The following is an 18,934-nucleotide window of genomic DNA, read 5'->3' as shown; positions in this document are numbered from 1 at the left end:
GTGCGGGGAACCCTGTAGTAAATAATCTCAAAACATACTCGTACATATTTAATGTACAATATATTGGCAAAGACATCCTTAAAATAACTTTGTTGCCAACTCGTTGAACAGTTGGCGTAACGTGGTTTACAGTCGTTCATTACACAACAACAACACAACCTGTAACAGAGCGGGCCCTTTGATGACGAGTGGGGGAGAAACTAAATGTCCTGCACAAACAAACTCATATGTACTCATAAGTACAGTACACTGTGTGTGTTTACCTGTGAGTGCGCGGCGGCTCCGCCCCCGCAGCTCCGCCCCCGCAGCACGTTGTCTGGCAACATGCCTCACATTCCCTCTCTTATTGTGCGCGTGTGTGCGCGACCTGTCTGCAAACATGTAGGGGAAATACAGTACATTCCGGCTCACGGTGCATGACTGTGCAGACGCCGTGTGTCCCTGAACGCCTCACAGCTGCTCCCACACACACACACACACACACACACACACACAGGTGAGTGGTAGTGATATTTGTGCTAATTTTGACCTTTTCCTTTGCATCCGGCAGCATTAACAGACGACTGAAGCTCCATAAGAGAGCAAACATAATTATGTCCGTATTTGTTTTAAAATCACTCCACGACCACTTTATTCTCACTGCAAATCACATTTCTTTTGTTTAAAGTTAGAAACTTTCTACCAGTTAAGTGTGGATCTCCCAAAGTGGGGGTCGGGACCCACAGAAGGGTCACGGGAGATTTCTTTGGGGTCCCCAAACAAATTGTCAGAACCTTTCAAACCTTTAACCCTTTAACACGTGTACGTCTGGACTTTTTTGTGCCTATTTTAACCATAAAAGGGCCAGAAAATGTCCTGTTAGTCTTTGTCTCAATGTCCAAAAACGATGCTAAAACGGCGCTGATTCTCCAGCTTCCTGAACTTTTTAAGAGCGAAAAGGAAAAAAAATGTATCGGGAAAGTTGCCTTAAGCCCCGCCCCACACGGGAAGACAATTGGCCAGATTTTGGTCCCGATCTGGCACTCTGGAAAATCGTGGGTGTCTTCTGATTTTAGGATGATTTGATCAGATTATCTGGCCAAATTATCCTGTCGCGTGAGGGATTAACGGACGCGATTTTATTCCAAACCGCAAGGATTAAACATGTTTGATATTTTATGACTTTGAACAGCGATGGAGGGGCGTGACCAGAACCACGTAATAATCAATGAGAGCGAGTGGACCGGGAAACGGACATTACGAACTTTAGTTTAGAACCGTAACTTGCTTCTTAGCCGTGACTTCATCCACAGTTTATATTCTGAAGTCACGTTATATCACGCGGATTTCCGTGAGATCCCAAATCCCTGGAATCTCCTCAGGTGTGTGGTCCTGGTGTCTTGACTGGATCTGGATCGTCTAGTCTTTGCTTTCTCTGGATTTTTTTTTTTAAAACCCTCCAGTGTGGAGCAGATTTAAGAGATGTTGTAACTGACATTACAACATTATTCTCAGTGCAGTCAGCAGCGTGTTGTGAGGTGACAAGTCCTTTTCTGTCGTGTTTTTGTCTTCTGTGAAACAGCTGGAAACACCGACGAAAAATGCCGGCCCACCCAGATTTAAAGAGTCTCATTCAGGCAGGGCGACGTCACACTTCACAGCCCGTCTTTACAACCACAGGTCGTGTGAACGCATGACAGAGATGAGATCAGACGGATGAATAACCCAGTGTTAATGCTTTTATTAGCATTAGCAGCGTAGCAGAGACACGATCAGGTGAATCACCGGGAACAAAAGGAGGCTTTTATATATCGCGCCGCCAGACTCTTGTCGCGCTGATACACAACAAAACCACATATAAATTCTCCCCCCGTTCCAACAGTAAATAATACTGTACGGGGTTTTTTTATGTCGTGTAGTATTTATTTCAAACATGATCAAAAACAGGAGGGGGAGAAAAGAAAAGAAAAGAGAAGCCGCAAGAATATCTGGAGGCCCAGTATACCTTTACCTGTATGACTTTAACCCATTAACATTTATCATGTCAGACATTTATCACGTCAGACCTGTTCCTAGTTGAAGCAGTTCTCTCACACACACACACACACCTGGCCATCTGCCAGCCTCTCCGATGGAGCAATGCGGTGTGAATTTAAGCACATAAATCAGCCAGGGTGGCAATTGAGCCAGAGACAGAGGAGCGTTTTTATTGGCCTCATAAAAACAGATGCAGAGGTATGTTTCTATCACGTGTTACTCATGGGTCGCCTTCACTCTCTCTCTCTCTCTCCTCCTCACCCTCCTCCCACCACCACAAAGCCAGTGAGTGCACGTCCCAGCCTTGACAATTAGCTCGACACGGTTACCCGCCGAGCGCCCGCGCTGACGGGGCCCCGCGACGACGTCAGGAAAAACGAGAAGAAAATGAAAAGCTTGAAAAGGCTCAGAGATACATTCCAGTGACGACTGCGCGGTAAAATAGTGCATTTACAATTTAAAATGAAGGGAAAACGAGACGTTTAATTGAGGGAAAACTCTGTAGTTGTACACAAACACCAGATTTTTGTGTTCAATTTGAAATGTGAACAGTAAAAAACATATTTTTTCTCAATGTTGCAAAAACAGGCCACTAAAAAACTCTCTCCACTTCCTGCAATGGCGCGAGTGAAATTACCGTAGACTTTGGATCTCCCAGAGTGGGGGTCTGGACCCACAGAAGGGTCATGGGATATTTATTTGGGGTCCCCAAACAAATTGGCACAACCTTTCAACATTTGGACTTTTTTTTTGCTTATTTTAACCATAAAAGGACCAGAAGATGTCCTAACTAAGAATAACTTTTAATATCTGGCAGTTATTTACAGTTTTACTGCATGTTTAAATAGTATATTCACAATTTTCAGTGTTTTATTTAGAAAAAATGCTGTAGTTGTATTGCTATAGTTGTTAAATTTGAAATATGAAACCGCAATAATCATATTTAAAAACATTTGCTTCAGTTTTAATGTCTCAAATGTGTCTCAAATGTCAGACTAGTCAGTATCTGTTGGGGTTATTGCGGTTTATTTGCCCCTGCGTGACGACGTCTGCTTTTTTTGGGGCTGGTATGGAATGATTCATATGCTAATGGCTCTCGGGTAATGCTTTTATTAGGGTTCTTGTTCCGTCGTCAAAAGGATTTTTTGTCAAGACGCAACAAGACGCTCAATGACGATGATTTGATTTCATGTGACTGGCATTTATTTTTTAATCACCGCCTTGACGCGGGGGATAATAGCGTCTCTCCGACAACACATTCAAGTGGTTCACATTCATGGAGTGTGTGTAGGCTGTGCCAGATCCTCCCCCCCCCCGTATTTATTTATTTCTTCATATATATATATGTATAGATGTGTGTATACATGTATAAGTTCCTGTGAGTGTGAACAATCATGGTTGTGTGTTGTTGTGTGTTTGTTCCTCAGCCCCGGCGGGAGGACTGCAACAGCGTCAGGCCTGAGGACTGGAATCCCCGGATCCCTGTGGGCATTTCCCCTGTGAGCAAAACACGGCACCGTCTCCACTCCACTCACACATGACTTTAGAGCAGTAACATTCACATAGGGCTGCATTATCAGCTATTTTTTACAAGTTCTCTGGTTTTTCAGCGTCTTAAATGTGAATATTTCTTAGTTTCTTTGCCCAGTTTTTGCAAAATAAATAATGAGAATGTCATTATTTTGAGTTTTGGGACACACTTATCACTGTTTTCTGAAATTTTATTTACCAAACAATTACCTGATTGATCTAGAAAATAATCTGAATGAATCTGGTGATTATTATCTTGGTGTTTGGTCCATAAAATGTCAGAAAATGTTTCCCAAAACTCAAAATAATGATTCTCAAAGGTATTTTTTTTTGTACACAAACCCAATTGAATCAGTTTTAAGGATTTCTTTGTTACACGGAGCAAAGGAACCAGACAATATTCACATTTAAGAAGCTGAAAAAATCGATTATAAACATGGCGATTAACTTTGCAATCGATTAATCAAATAAGTAGTGTATTTATACTACTACAAAATAGTAGTATACTTTAATAAAATGAAGTTCTGAGTTACTGATCAGTCATATCTCCTAAAAATGTGTAGTTTATCCATTTAAAAATGAGTCAGAAATTTGCTATTAAACACGTTTTTTCTTGACCCAGTTGTCTCGCCTTTAAAAATGTGCTTATAAGTTTGTACGAGGACCCAGTTTTTAAATAATCTTGGCCCAAATAACTAGATAACTAGATTAAAGTCTAATAACGCTTTTTTTGTTTGTGTTTATATTATACCTGATGCAGCGTCAGAACGTCTTATAATTAATAAAGATCGTGTTACATGCATTTAGTCACAACTTAAATAGATTTAAATAGGAAAACGTGCATTTATTTATTAACTTACTGTTTTCTGTGGTTGAAGGTGAAGCCGTCGCCTCTGCCGAGCGAGTGGAACGGCAAGACGGAGAGCTGCATCCTCAACATCAACTCCACCATCTACGACGAGATCCAGCAGGAGATGAAGAGGGCCAAGGTTTCCCAGGCTCTGTTCGCCAAGGTGGCCGCCTCCAAGAGCCAGGTACCAAGACACACAACGAGAGAAAAACACACTTCCATACTCTTCTATTGTCTTTTAAAAACACATAAATGCTGCTTCATATGCTCCTTTTGTCCACAATAACTCGACTGTTTGCTGTCAAAAAAGTTCAAAAGCTCCTTTAAGTTTTCTCAGGTTCTGTTTGTGAAGTTTTCAGCAAATTCTATGCTTAAAAAACTTTTATTTTTTGTAAAGGCAAACATTCTGTGCGCTGTACGAGAGGCAGCAGAAGCGGCGTTTTAGAGCCCTTTTATAAATACCGGGGGACACTGTTTTAGTTTGAAAACTCCAGGGCTGCAGTTAGAGACAGACAGGCCACAACAGAGGCCTTCTGAAATGATGATTAAAAATATTCCTCTCTTTGAAGGAAAAGCTCCTGTAATACGTCCAAAGTTACCCAAGCTCTGTTTGTGAAGGTGACAGCGTCTAAAGTGACACCTGAGTTTAAAAAACAGAGATGTTTTTGGCAGATTTGATGTATAAAAAACATGTTTGGATGGATTTTCATATTCATACTACTAAGTTGGCTCTTGAAGCAAAATATCTGTCGCATTTCTACTGATGTCTCTTGTATTTCTTATCCAGACAACGTCAAAGTCAGCACTGCACACACTGGTGCCCTTAGTAAGTCACCTACCAATTTTGAAGCTTGTCAAGTGACCCATTGGACAGTTATGTGATTAACAGTCAGACAGACAGACTGACGTTCCTTGTTTTTGTAGAGAACCAAGACACTTGGCCACAATGTGAAGGGAAAGCTCCTTTTAAGTGGACCAGTTTCCTAGGCTGAGATTGCAAAGGTGAAGGCCTCTTGTTTTGGCAGATCTGATGCATAAATAACATTTTTATATTCATACTACTGCATTTTCATTTAAATACAACTATTTCTTATCCAAACAATGTCGGAACTACACACACCGGTGCTCTGAGTATGTCACCTGCCAAGTTTGAAGCCTGTCAATTGATTCGTTGGACAGTTATGTGGTTAACAGACAGATGGACGTTCCTTGGAAAACATGGCACACATATTCTCTTCCTGGTTGGTTGTTTTTGGCCACAATGTGAAGGAGAAGCTCCTTGAAGATGAGTCAAAGTTTCCCAACCTCTGCTTATGAAGGTGACAGCCTCTGAAGTGACACCTGAACTTAGAAAACAAGTAAATTCTGCACTCTGTGGTGGAATTTGGCTCTCTGTCGCATTTCTACCGATACCTTTTGCATTTCTTATCCAAACAACGTGAAAGTCGGCACTGCCCACACCGGTGCTCGTAGTATGTCACCTGCCAAGTTTGAAGCCTGTCAAGCGATTTGTTGGAGAGTCACGCGATTAACAGTCAGACTGATCGGTTCTTTTTGGCCACAACGTGACTATTAGGTGTGAAGAAATGGTAACAGACACACGTTGAAACAACACCTGCGTTTAAAACAAAACAATCGTCTTTTATCGTGACTTATTCGGCATCTAAAAACCTTGTCCTGATCCTGGGGGAGTGTTGAAACTCTACAGAAATCATCAAAATGGAAAGAAAGAAGCCAGAAAATCTGTCCACGTCCGTGCGTCGGCGCAGTCACTGCTCTGTCATAATGACACATGTCTGCTTTTATTATGGGTTTTTTGGGGGCTTTAACAGTCCACACTGTTTCAACACCAAACAAACCTGTTTATATGAGCTCAGCACGGCCGATGAGGGCCCCTGTTATCTTCTCCCAGAGAGCAGCGAGCTCACACAATACACTGTCTGTGTGTGAAAGACAAACACACACACTATCAGTTTAAGTCTTTATTAAAAGCAATTTAAAAATGAAGCACCGAGGAGCTTTTATTACAGGTTTTCGTGTCTCTATTTGAGACCGAGTTTTTCCACAATCGTGCATGACGATGATGATGATGGTGATGATGGTGGTGGTTGTGGTGGGGGGGGAATAGATCACCAAGGGCGGAATAATCTGGAAATATCTGCAAAGGCTTTATTTTTTTCTTGCTGATTAGGATGATTATAGCCTCAGATAGCTTTGTTTTACCAAATTGCAGTTTGATGCACAAACCACTGTTTTTGTTCAAGAGTTCAAAGACTCCTTGGAAAACGCTGGAGAAAGAGAGACAGGGGGTGGGTGAGGGGGGGGAGTGAGGCGGTGGTAAATGAAGGTTTGTGTGGGAACAGGTTTCCACACCGTGCCTCCTTCTTCTTCTTCTTCTTCTTCTTCCTCAGTCTCTCTCCGTCTTGCCCCCTCTGCCTCTCGACGTCGTTTCACCTCCTCGGTTTTTTTTTTTCTGCCTCTCTTTCACGTTCCATTCATGGCAGACGAGAGTGAATGTGAATTGAGCAGCAGATAAGAAGTGTGCTAATTATGCCTGTGAAAGGGGGCCTGGGAGAGCACTTATCTCTGGCTCCATCTCGTAATGGGCGCTCCCCGGGCAGCTGGTCTCCCCCCTTACTACCCAGCCGGCGTTGCCACATCTACCCGGCGCTGCCAGGCCGGCGACCGCTCCTCCACCGCCGCCGTCACCTCTGAACCCCCCCCGAAAACCAGACGCTGCAGCACCCGGGATTCACTTACAGTATCCTTAAAATATCTGTTTTGTTATTACTCCGAGTGAAGACTGATAATCTATCCACCAGCTGCATTTTCCCGTACATACACAGATTATCACGTCACCGACACTCACAACAAACACACATTTTACGTTGTTCCGCAGAAAGAGCTGCAGCGATCTGTCGTATAATTGATAAAAAACTTGATTGTCAGGTTATAAAAATGGAAGCAATTTTTTTTTAATTAGTAATTTGATTTTGAGAGAGAGAAAAAAAAAAAAAAAACCCGGCCATTTACTGCCTCTGAAATGTGAGAATCTGCCGCTTTTTTATCAACGTAAAATGGATATTGTTGGGTTTCGGTCCAAAGAAAAACAAGCAAAGTGAATATCGTGGAAATGAGAAGTAAAAACTGGCAGAAAAGATAATGGCAATCATACAATGGAGCAGTTGTTTCGCGCTCGCCTGTTTCTGCCGTCCCTCAAATTTCCTACGTTTACAAAATAGTGTCTAAAGTCAGTTGTAGAAAAATATATAGTCATTTAAAAGCCTTCCTTAATAACACAGTCTTCATTTATTTATCAAACACATACCTCCTGTAAAATGCATAAATGGGGTAATGTAGTAAAAATAATAGGCACGGTTGCAAATTTGGTCGTTATATTTTTGTTATCTTCAACATCCATCGAATTATTTCACATATGAATGAAAATATTCTCATTTATATATTCTTCTGAAAGAACAACAGCAAATGTTTATTTAAACAAAAGCGTTTAAACGTGTCACAAAAGCGTCCCAGCTCCACAGAGGAGGGTGGGGGGGGGGGGGGGTGTAAAAACAACCACCATCCGAGGAGCTCCGCGTACCATGCCAGCACTTGGTGACTGTGGTGGGTGATCGGGGGAGTGGAGGATGGGCTCAGCTGGCTGGATGCCCATATGGGGTCCAGGGAAGTAATTGTAGGGAGGAGGGGGTGGGGGGTGCCTCGAAAGCTCAGCTCAGGGTTTCCCAGGAATCAAGATAAGGTGACCACAGGATCATTGGTACTGCTCGTATATGTTTGCGTACTCAGGATACATCAATTACACTCAACTGTTTTCTTTTAAAAACACATCAATTCTGCTGCAGATGCTTTCATGGTGCTTTTCCATTACTTCTAGCTCTACTCGGTTCTACTTGACTCAGTTTTCATAGAACGTCATAGCACGGCTGCGTGAAACTGCCGTGACGTGGTTTTATAAGTGACACAAACACGCAAACACAGTGACATGTAAAGCAGTTGTTTAGGGTGTAACTGAATCATGAGAATCAGTTGATTAAAAATGACTCATTCACAGAATCGGAAAAGCACCATGAAAGCATCTGATTCACAGAATCGACTCATTCACAGAGTATTGACATTTTAGACGTTTCCTTTGCTAAACGTTGGGAGATTAACGTTAATGTTTTTGGGGATTTTTACAGTGATGAAACTCTCTGACCAATCAGTGGCCGGCAAACGACTGTTTCCTGTCATTTTGGGTTGCATGCGTTTTATAAGCTCCTTAATGTACATTGGTTTGCTTTATTTTTTAGCCTTTTTGCTTTTAGAAAGTGCAGTAATTCTGTCGACGTCACATAAAGCACGAGGTACCACATAGAGCCGAGTTGAGCCAAGTCGTGATATAACTGTGTCGTAGAAAAGCGCCATGACTCAGCGTTTTAGAGGCCCAAAATGGAGAAGTTGAAAAAATACTGTTTGAAAACACTGAGGCGGCATTTTTCTGGGCAAAATTGGAAATTTTTAGAAACAATGACACAGTTATATTTGCTTCATGATCGGTTCTTGTTAGCCACATCTCGACTATTAGCTATTTAGTCTCACTTTCTAAAACGTAGTAAACATTCACGTGCCGTGTTCCTGGACAATCATGTGACACAGACTGTTTTTGTCTTAAAATGTCATTATTAATAAATAAAAAGTGACTCGTATATGGAGCCGATTTACATCCCAGATCACAAGGTTTAAGAGAGGAAGGAGAGGAACTGTGAATGGAACAGGTAAATCATGTGCAGGCAGATTTCAACGCCCGTTGGTGTCGATGTGTGGGTTTTTTTTTTTTTTGTTTAGTTTTTTTGAGTTAGGGAGGGCGGTTTGTTCCTGGACCGTCGCCATCCCGTCCTCTCTCAGGGCTCGTAACCACAGCAGGCCTCTGCCAGCCCTTAACTGCCCCATCTCCCATCCTCCTCCTCCTCCTCTCATGTATTCAATGTTGCATTTCAATCACACTTTTACTGCCAGAGTAGTAACTATAGAGCAGTGACTCTAACCCCATCCATATTACTCTATCAGATTAATTCTTGCTCTTCACTCTTCGAGCCTCAACATGTCCTTTATATAAACATATCTTTAAAATCTTGTTCTTCTGATTTATCATCGCACATATTTCATTCACACTTTGATAAAGTTACAATCGTTGTTCATTGGGCGTGGTTTAGGGAACCTGACCTTCAAATAGATATTTCATGACAAAGACAAGAGAATCCTAGAATTTTTAATTCAAATTTTTAGGACAAAAATGAACTTGAATGTTAACTTAGTTAATCCTAACTTGTTAATGTCTGAATAAACATTTTTGACATTGTAAATATAAAGTGAAGCTCAGACAGAGACGCTCATGCACGTAATATTTAAAATAAAATGGCATTTCAGGGGCATTTCATTTTCTCATGTCGCCGTGTGTTACGTGCTTCAGACAAATAATTTCAACTCAGGATTACAGTAAGGATAGTAGTCAATGTTATAGAAGAAAATATTGACTTTAGTTGTTGATAATTGTCCGTTATGTCGTTACGTGAGTGAGTCGTCTCGCTTTTCTTTCCTGTCTCTGCTGAGAGCGCCAAAAACGGCAACAGACTATTGTGTTGTGATGCGTCCGCCGACTCTGTTAGCGCCGCTAACTTCCCTTAACTGTCAGATGGAGCTAACAGCTGAGTCAGCAGATTTTTCTCCATGATTTTGCCATCTACTGTGTGGAACCACATAAATCCTAGAAGCACATCAGTCTATTTGAGGTGCAGTATGGTCCGGTTTGGAACGGCAAAGCCCTGAGTCAGGCTTTGGTTTGTCAGCGAGATATGTAGCAGACGGTGCGACACAACGGTCAACGCTCAGTTTGTCCCAACAAGACGTCAGACTCGGTATGAGAATAGCGTCAGCTGACTGTCGTAGGTCTAGCCCCACCCATACCAAAGTTGTCTTCTTGTGACGCCATCTTCAAAGTCCGTAACAGTCGATTGCAGAATGCTAAAGCGACTGTTACAGACTTTCAAGATCACAGGAAAAAGACTTCTTTCTTAATGGCTTCATAAACTTCTATCGAAGCTGTCTGTACTCTTGCAAATTCTAGACACTTTGGTTTTATCTGTAGGAACCGTCTCCTCACTACCACAGATGTGAAGTATGGTTTTGAGCCTTTGTCTCGATGCGGTGCCCCGTGTGCTGCCGCCAAAGCTCTTTCAGTACACAAAATTTCTCAAAAATCATCCGGTGGACGTGATTGTGATGCCAAGACAAACGCATGAACTCGTTATTATCCGAAAAGAGACCTAGAACGTCTTTAACTCTGGATCCAAGTCTTGCGAGATCTGTTTTTGAGTGTCTTTTAACAGCGTCATTAAACAGATTTAAAACAAATCAAAGACAGGACATTGATCGATTCATAGTAATAACCGATTGCCGATTGGTATTAGGGTTCTTTTTTTTCACACCCCTATTATTCGTGATCCGTAGCCCAAACACCTCAGAATTTCCCTTCCTCCACTTTTGCTCCAGGAAACGTCAGACTTGGAGAAACAGCTTTGTGTCACTTGCTCAGCTGCGGTGATGTCACTGGCAGACGTTGCTGTATTTGCCAAACGGTCCATTTCATCTCAGCTTGCAGAGGTGGACACTATGAAGCGGAACGCCTGCCGGTTGATGTCAACAATATTAACTGGCTCAGTCGGACTAAGAGTGCTATGTAGCGAGCGCGGGGGGGTGGGAGGCGTGCTTTGTCCTCATTCACGGTAATGGCGGAGGCTTGCTGTGTTGGCTAGCCTGGCAGAGAGGGCGGCTAGTGTTCGGCTGAGTGATGGGAGGTTAGCTGAGGGTGGGATGGCAGAGCAGCTCATGGCGGGGAGTGGGGGTGGACGGGGAGGGGGAGGCCATTCCTTTGACACAACTTTTGTGTCTAAACATCCCCGACGCTTGCTGAGAGGAATTACGCAGCGGATGGAATCAGAGTCCCCGCTGTCATAAAACAAGCACCCAGGGAGCCCGGTGCACCGCGGGGCTCAAAGCCCTCCGACTCCTCAATGACCAGTCGAGTACAGAACACAGTCTCCGCCGCCACCAACACCGCCCTCCCTTCCCTTCCTGTGTGTCTCTCTCTCTCTCTCCCTCATTCTCCCCTGGAAGAGGCTACACTAATTAGCCAGGCTCTAATGAGACAGAATGGCACTGATCTGGTCCGCCGCTGCGCCACCGGGGGGGCCAGTCAGGGGGGCTGGTGCAGTAGTGGGGGGGTGGGGGGTGGAGAGAGTGGTGGGGGAGGTTGGTGTATGCCATCTGTCACCCTGCACCCGCCTGGCACGGCAGTCCTCAGAGGGGAGGAGGGGAGAGGAGACGGTGGTGGAAACACCGAAGGGAAGGTGACACGACAACTGCTTCCTGTCTGCGTTTTAAAATGGCTCATTTCCTGTCGGAGGTGGAATCTGCTTCACAGTCGTTTCTTGTATGTAAAAGGCTTGAATCTCACGTACACGCACCATGCCTGTGTCACCCGGCTCCATCCAAGAGTGGGGGGTGGGGGGGAGCGGGGCAGATGGCTGACCTTTCTGAGTGTCTGTTCTCGTCGGTTGTCGCTGAGGTTTGTCTGTGAAGAGCCACTCGGGCTCAGAGTCGTGTTTAACATGAACAATCACGGCGTTAAAGGTCCGCAGAAATTAAATGTACTTGCCATACTAATAAGTTTGTGCTACTATACTAGTATAGTGTATATACTATATTTGTACATACTAATATGTTTGTATGTAAGTCTCTGGACAGGAAACCTATACATCATCGTCATAAGTAGGTAGCACACTCCGGGTGTTGCCATGGATCGGCATCTTTTTGTTTGTTTGTTTTTTTTTAAACGGGCTTCACTTCCCACCTTTTACTGATTTCATACCAAAAAAAAGAATCAAATATTAATAGATACAACAGCGGTGGAGGCTGTAATGTGCCGCGGCGCAGGACTAAATTTAGTCAAACGGCCGTTGCCCGTCAGAGACTCACATTCATGGAACAAACTAGCGGCTCATATTACCAGGGACCTTCAAAACACTGGCTGAAAACAAAGAGCATTCATGTTTTCATACATTTACATACAGTAACTCTCCTCTGAAGCCTCTTCTCAGGGCTTACGACACATCTTTACCCCGTACTGTAGGTTGTTCTTCTCTTGATGTCCCGCCATCGTCTTAATTCCAGCATATTTACGTTGACGCTTTCTGCCGTTTTGTAGATTAATGTGCGACGTACTAATCCAGTGAAATGGCCTTAGAATACACTTTAATTATGTACTGTAGGCAGCAGGTGGGCCGAATAATCCCGCCAATTTTTTGCACTCTGAAACTTTGACAAAGTTTTTTTTGTGATGACCTAATAGTTTAATTTAATTTATGCGCTATTTATATATGATATAAAAATAACCAATAGTGCGGTGCACTCACAGTGCATTTATGGTCTGTGAAGGCCACCGTATCTCACACTAGACCTTTGAATCACAGTGGGAGATGTTATCAGACGATGTCTGCGTGTCGAGCTGCTGCTGCTGCTGTGAAATTCCTTCATCTTCGTCTTCATTATGACGGGACGGGGCTCTAAAAGCGTCTGTAATTTCTCTTGTTTGTGGACTCACTCCTTCTGAAATCAGGCAGATCAGAGTGAGCGTATCACGGCCCTCAGGGATCTAAAAGGGGCCATGACTGTTTATTAATTGATTTATTTATTTATCTCTCGTGCCTGCTTGGTTATTAGGTTGCCATGGGAAACAGGCTGGGCCAGATCCTCTCTATTATTAAAGACACAATTTCTTGAACCGGAGACTGAGCTGTCTGAATAATTAATTTAGCGAATGAATTATCTTACAAACAGTTAAGTCGCCCCCCCCCCCTTTCCTCTGAAATGAGCCTTTCTCTTATTGTTTAATGGACAGTGGAATTCCCACCGGTCGGTTTCCTCCTCCTCGTAGCAGGAGCACGGAGGGTCTCACTGACTGAGCATGCCCACAGCACTTTGTGCCTCTCCTGCCATCTCTCTCACTTACGCCTCACATGCCACCTCTCACCCCATCTGTCTCCAAACGCACAGCTCACTCTCTCCTCCTCCTCCTCCTCGCCTTCCTCCGTCTCCACTGTCCAAAGCGAGAGGACGCCGGATTGTCATATCTACAGCAGGCGTGCGCTGGTACAGTACAGTACTGGTCAGAGTCACTGGCTTGGATTTCTTAAAAACTCCAACACGACCCCAAAAACACTTAATTTCACATAATTGCTTCACTAAGCACAGTCTGTAAAAAACGTGCTGCTTGTTATTTCTTCCCTTTGGGAGCACAAATGTTTTTTTATACACTTGGATTGTTGTGTTTTTAAAAATAGTTAAAAATGTGTTATTAACTCAGGAACGTCCAAACCCGACACGTAAAATCCCAATTCAGCCTCGAAGTGCATCAGACCATTTGAAGTAGGGGCGGGTCAAAGTATTGGTTTGGTGATATATCGACGTCCTTCCTTGTACAATATGCTAGGGCAATTATCGATATTTTAAATGAACGAATTAAGGCGTTCTAAAGTAAACAGTCTCTGCCAGTTTCACTCGCCTGGCATCGCTACTTCACGTCTCCTCGCGGTGGCGCTGCTCAAATAAATGAGGGGAAACTTGGAAGTTACCTGACTGAAGAAGAGGCAGTTTACAGCGGGATAATGGTAGCGAAAAGAAAGCTACGTTAGAAGACTTTATGCACTTTGTTACTCTGTGTTGTGAATAAATAGAGAAATCCTATCGCTATGTGATTGTCTCGCAATATACTGATTGTCACAGAATGGTTGTATCGTGATATTATTGGTATCGTGAACACATAATAAGAACACATTTTTTCCTGTAAAGTGATGAATAAAACCACATTTGTGTCTTCAAATATCTTCATCTAAGACAGGAGTGTCCAAAAACCAGGTCCAGATTTGATCATGGGAAGGTTCCCGGGGGCCGACGGTCCCTTCAGACCTTTTTTTAACAGTTACATACTAATACACTGTTATTTTCATTGTCACAATTATCATTTTAAGCCACAAATCTCAGATAACACAATAAGTGGTAAATGCATCAGTCTGTCATGACTGCGTTGTGAATCCTGGACTTTGCTTTCAAAGCACAACTCCTCACCAGCTGAGCTAACGTAGGGCAACACATGGGACCAGGGCTGGTTTTCTGTCCCACTCTGTCCCTGGCCATAAATAATACATTATAAAACTGATTTTGGACATGCCTGATTTAAGATTTGGAAGTACTGACAAGTGTGGAGCCATCCTTAATCCACTGCGTTATCGCAGGACAAATCGTCTCTGCTCTGGAGCAGGTGTTTACCAGCTAACCGACCTAGCGGTTAATGAAGTGGTCACTTTTCCTTCCTCTTAGGGAACCGCTCTCTGAACCCGTGCGCGTCCCTCTCACCCCAACCACCCCCTGCACTTTTGCTGGCTTGTTAGCAGATGGCGCGTCTGCCCCGGTGACAGGCGGCGGCGGCGGTGGCACGGTGTCGAGTAGACGCTCCCCTTCCCTGCAAACGTGTTAGCTAGCTAACCCGCTCTCCTCTCACTGTCTCCTCTCCTCCTGACAGACCACACAGGGCTTGTTCTGAGGCCCATTCTCGCTAATCTGATCAGGCAGGCAAATACGCCGGGAAAAGCGCTTTAATGATCCCCCTAATTACCTCAAGTCAATACCAACTGTATTATTAGACTCGGGGAAAATATTCCATTAGGGTGCCCCCCGTGGGAGTCCCCCCTGTGCGCGCTGATGTCACGCGCCGCGCGCCCCCTACGCTTGTAATTAATTTTATTTACACACGCAGGAATGCACAAGGTCGCACCTGCAGCCCGGAGCCGCCCGACTCGGCCCGCCTAATCAGATCTGTCATAATTACCATTCTGCATGCTTCTGACACACGCCGGGAAATATTTCAATTTAACTACAGCCACCAGCTCCGGCAGATGCAGTCTGAGAGAGAAGGAGAGAGTCTCTGTGTGTGTGTGTGAGAGAGGGAATTACATGGGGAGATATTAGGAGCTATCTGAGTGCTGCTTGTGTGTCTGTCCTGAGTTTGTTGCAGTGCACCGAGCTCTGACTCAACTTTTACCTCACACACACGCACATTCCCGTTGTAGTTTGAGATGATTTCAAAACAACTGTAGCTGCTGTAACGAGCAGCAACTGCTTTTATTTCTCAACTTCTCTTTCTTTCTTTCTTTTTTAAGGGGATTTGAGAATTAGTTTCATTAGTATCTGAAGCAAACTTGTCAGCCAATTAAGAACACTTATTTAGCTGACATAGACAATTTGCCGGTTCTGCGCTATTTCAATCCCTAATTCAATAAGATCAGTCATGATTTATCAGCTTAATTATGCTTTGATATTAGCAATTAAACCCCAGCTTTGAATTAAATCTCAATCAAGCTCTTGTAATTGACGGAATCAGACTTCCACGTAGGTGCTGCGCCGTGTTTGCCGCCCGCCCGCCCGCCGCTGTTTATCTCCCGTCCATCCGCAGCGTGTTTGTTGTCTTCTGTGCATTCATCCTCCATCTGCCTGAGCAGTATCGAACAGAAGAGATTATAAACAAGGAGTAAATTATTGGGTGGGAGAGCCGTGTTTGAACATGCTGTGTTGCCGCCGCCGCCGCCGCTGCCCAAATATCAGCCCACCACCAGGCGAAACTGGATTATGGTGCAATTTCAACTGTACTAATATTTAATACAAAGAGGCGTTGTGTACTGTAGCATCATCAGCGACTTGATTTCCTGCCATTTCCTACGCGCGCACAATCCCAAGACAAAGAGAACAAAATGTCACTTTAATTATGATGTATTCAAAACGTGATTTTTTTTCTCCCCCTTTTTATTTTTCATGAGATAAAGTGATGTCGCTCAATCTATAAATCATGGCCGTGTTTGTACGGCACACACTCAGTCATTACAATCTGCCTCATAGGGATTAACAAGGTGTGACAAAAAAAAACTCTGAGGTTGTGTTACCGCGTTGTGCGACAGCACTAAACTTTGCTGGAAAAGAACAAAACGTGCGGCTGAAAAAAAAAAGAAAAAGAAAAGAGGAAATTGTGGCCACACAGATGTTTAATGTGCTCCATTTTAGATGGACTGGTCATTTGCCTTTGGTTATTCTTTATGCTCCATCTGCCTCTGTTTGGTTGCTGGAAAATTCCCTGCACACTTTATCGGTTTGCCAGCCAATGACGTAAACTGCCACACAGAACTGGTCGGCCATTGTTTCAGGGAGCAATTGCTGACACACAGAGGGAGAGAGAGAGAGAGTGAGGGGGGGACGTTTCCTGCACAGTCATGCCTCGTCCCTCCACAATGTGCGCCGTGTTAGCCGTCAGTCTGTTATTGTTGTCGACTTGTGGAATTGTTTCTGCAGAGGTCGCGACCTCCCTCTTCAGGAAAAAACGCTGGCTGTTTGGCGAAGACTTCCCCCGTGTCGCTGCTCGACATAGAGATTAATTGTCTGGCATGTATGATTCACACTGGCAAGATTCTCTCTCTCTCTCTCTCTGCCGAAGCTCCGCCGCTGACATCCTCACAAAAGAGGACGGAGACACAATCTGGCAAAAACAATCCGCTCTGATAAGAAATCACACTCACATCAACAGGATTTATTTAATATAATAATAATAATAATGTTATAAAGGCAATAATAAAGGCCCGTTTGAAGTGATTTAAAAGTTTTGGGAAGAAGGAGACAAATAGCTTAAGGCTGAAACAATGAATCGATTACTTAATGAATCGTCAACTATTTAGATAATCGATTAATAAGTTTGAGTGATTTTTCAGCGTCTTCAACGTGAATATTTTCTTTGCTCCAAAAAACAAAGAAATCCTTCAAACTGAGTCATTTTGGTTTGTGGACAAAACAAAGACGTTTGAGAACATCATCTCTTCCAGGTTTGAGAAAGAATGAGCAATATTTTTCAACATTTTCTGACAGTTTATGGACCAAACCATTCATTCGTAATAATCGATTACGGAAATAATCGTAAGCTGCTAAAATAGCTGCCGTTCCACTGTTTTATTTCAATTTTTTACTAGGACTGCCACAGTTAATTGATTATTAAGTATTGTTCAATTATTAAAACAATACATTTGAATATTTGCTTTGTTACTCAGCTACGCATAATCAAAAAAGTTGAAGAACTCAAGTTTTTATTATTATTTTAAAAACCGAACAGAACGACAAAACATTTTTAGTTGAGTAAATAATTTACAGATTCATCCACTTTGAAAAGAATCATTACTTTTCAAAGTTTTTTTTGTTTGTTTTTTAATATTTGGCTGATTTTCATGTCAGCAGCAGGTGGAGATTGGAAGTGGAAATCTGTTTGCTCTGAGCAGCAGCAGATAATTTTATATTATTATCATCAAAGGATGAGAAGATGCTAAACTCATATTTGGGCTACGTTTAATATCCATTTACAATGTGTATGAGAGAAGCACTGACGTTCTACATAACGAAAAGTAACGAAAAGTAAAGAAAGTGCTAGGAGTTGCGTGGCAGTAGGTGGAGCAACAGACTAAACACCAAACCAGAACAATAAATTAAATAATCTGCTATCTCTGACGACACACAGTAGTCATTTTACGACATTTTGAGCAGCTTTCGTGACCCCCCCACCCCAACACACAACAATTTCTCTCTTCGTATGCGGGGAGCTGTTACGGTAGGTTGCCTTGCAAAGATGCTCATTTGATCCATCTGTTTTGTAGCCTGCCTCGCTGTGGAACGCTCAGGACCGTCTGAATCAGATGGTGAGGTTATGAAACGCGATTCGGAGGTAAATAACGACGAGGCTCAACAAATAAACTCCACTCTTTGAAGACCATATGGCGAACAGCTTTAGATACAGTGCAGACAAAGTGGTATATTTTATAGGAAAACTTTAATTTCTTTTTATCTGTAACATTCTTTTGGATTTTTTTCCCCTTTCTTTATAATCATGATGTGAAATAATGGCTGTGTTCTTTCCATCTGTTGCGTGGCGTCAATGTCATAGTTTTGAGGGCGGAAGTGGTTCAAGAAGAGAGCTTATTGCTACAGTGTCACTAGTTTGAATTTGCAGAATTGTTATAAATAAGTGCTGTAACCATTCAATACAGCTCTTTTAGCCATTTCTACTGATATCTCTTGAATGTCTTAGCCAAACAAACCATTTTTCATGGCATTTACAGATAGATAAGCATGAATGAAGACCTTTTTTGATGGATAAGCAAAAACTGAGACATTTGGAAACAATGACACAGTTAAAACAACGTATGTTTCCCGATGGGTTCTTATCGGCCACAACTCGCTGTGAACGAAAAAGCTCCTTTAAGACGGCCAAAGTTTCCCTGGCTCTGAAGGTGACAGCCTCAGAGAGCCAAGTACCTTGTCGCTACAGTGTCACTAGTTTGAATCTTCAGAATTTGTCTAAGGTAAACCCATTCAATCTTTTGCCAGCTTTGTTTTGCC

The 18,934-nt window shown here is 43.1% G+C and overlaps 1 protein-coding gene across 7 annotated transcripts in view; it reads left to right on the top strand.

The window, feature by feature from the left end:
- The window catches only part of satb1b (SATB homeobox 1b), a 94,774-nt gene that overhangs the window by 58,470 nt on the left and 17,370 nt on the right, over positions 1-18,934 (top strand). For all 7 annotated transcript variants that reach the window (XM_058648048.1, XM_058648042.1, XM_058648043.1 and 4 more), the window contains 2 exons: positions 3,444-3,515; positions 4,425-4,580. In XM_058648048.1, coding sequence (XP_058504031.1) covers positions 3,444-3,515; positions 4,425-4,580 — 228 coding nt within the window. The remainder of the gene's footprint in view (positions 1-3,443; positions 3,516-4,424; positions 4,581-18,934) is intronic.

The sequence above is a fragment of the Solea solea genome, chromosome 13 (assembly GCF_958295425.1).
Source record: "Solea solea chromosome 13, fSolSol10.1, whole genome shotgun sequence".
NCBI classification, from domain to species: domain Eukaryota; kingdom Metazoa; phylum Chordata; class Actinopteri; order Pleuronectiformes; family Soleidae; genus Solea; species Solea solea.
Note: the sequence above shows the minus strand (reverse complement) of the source record. Positions and strands in the feature narration are given on the sequence as shown.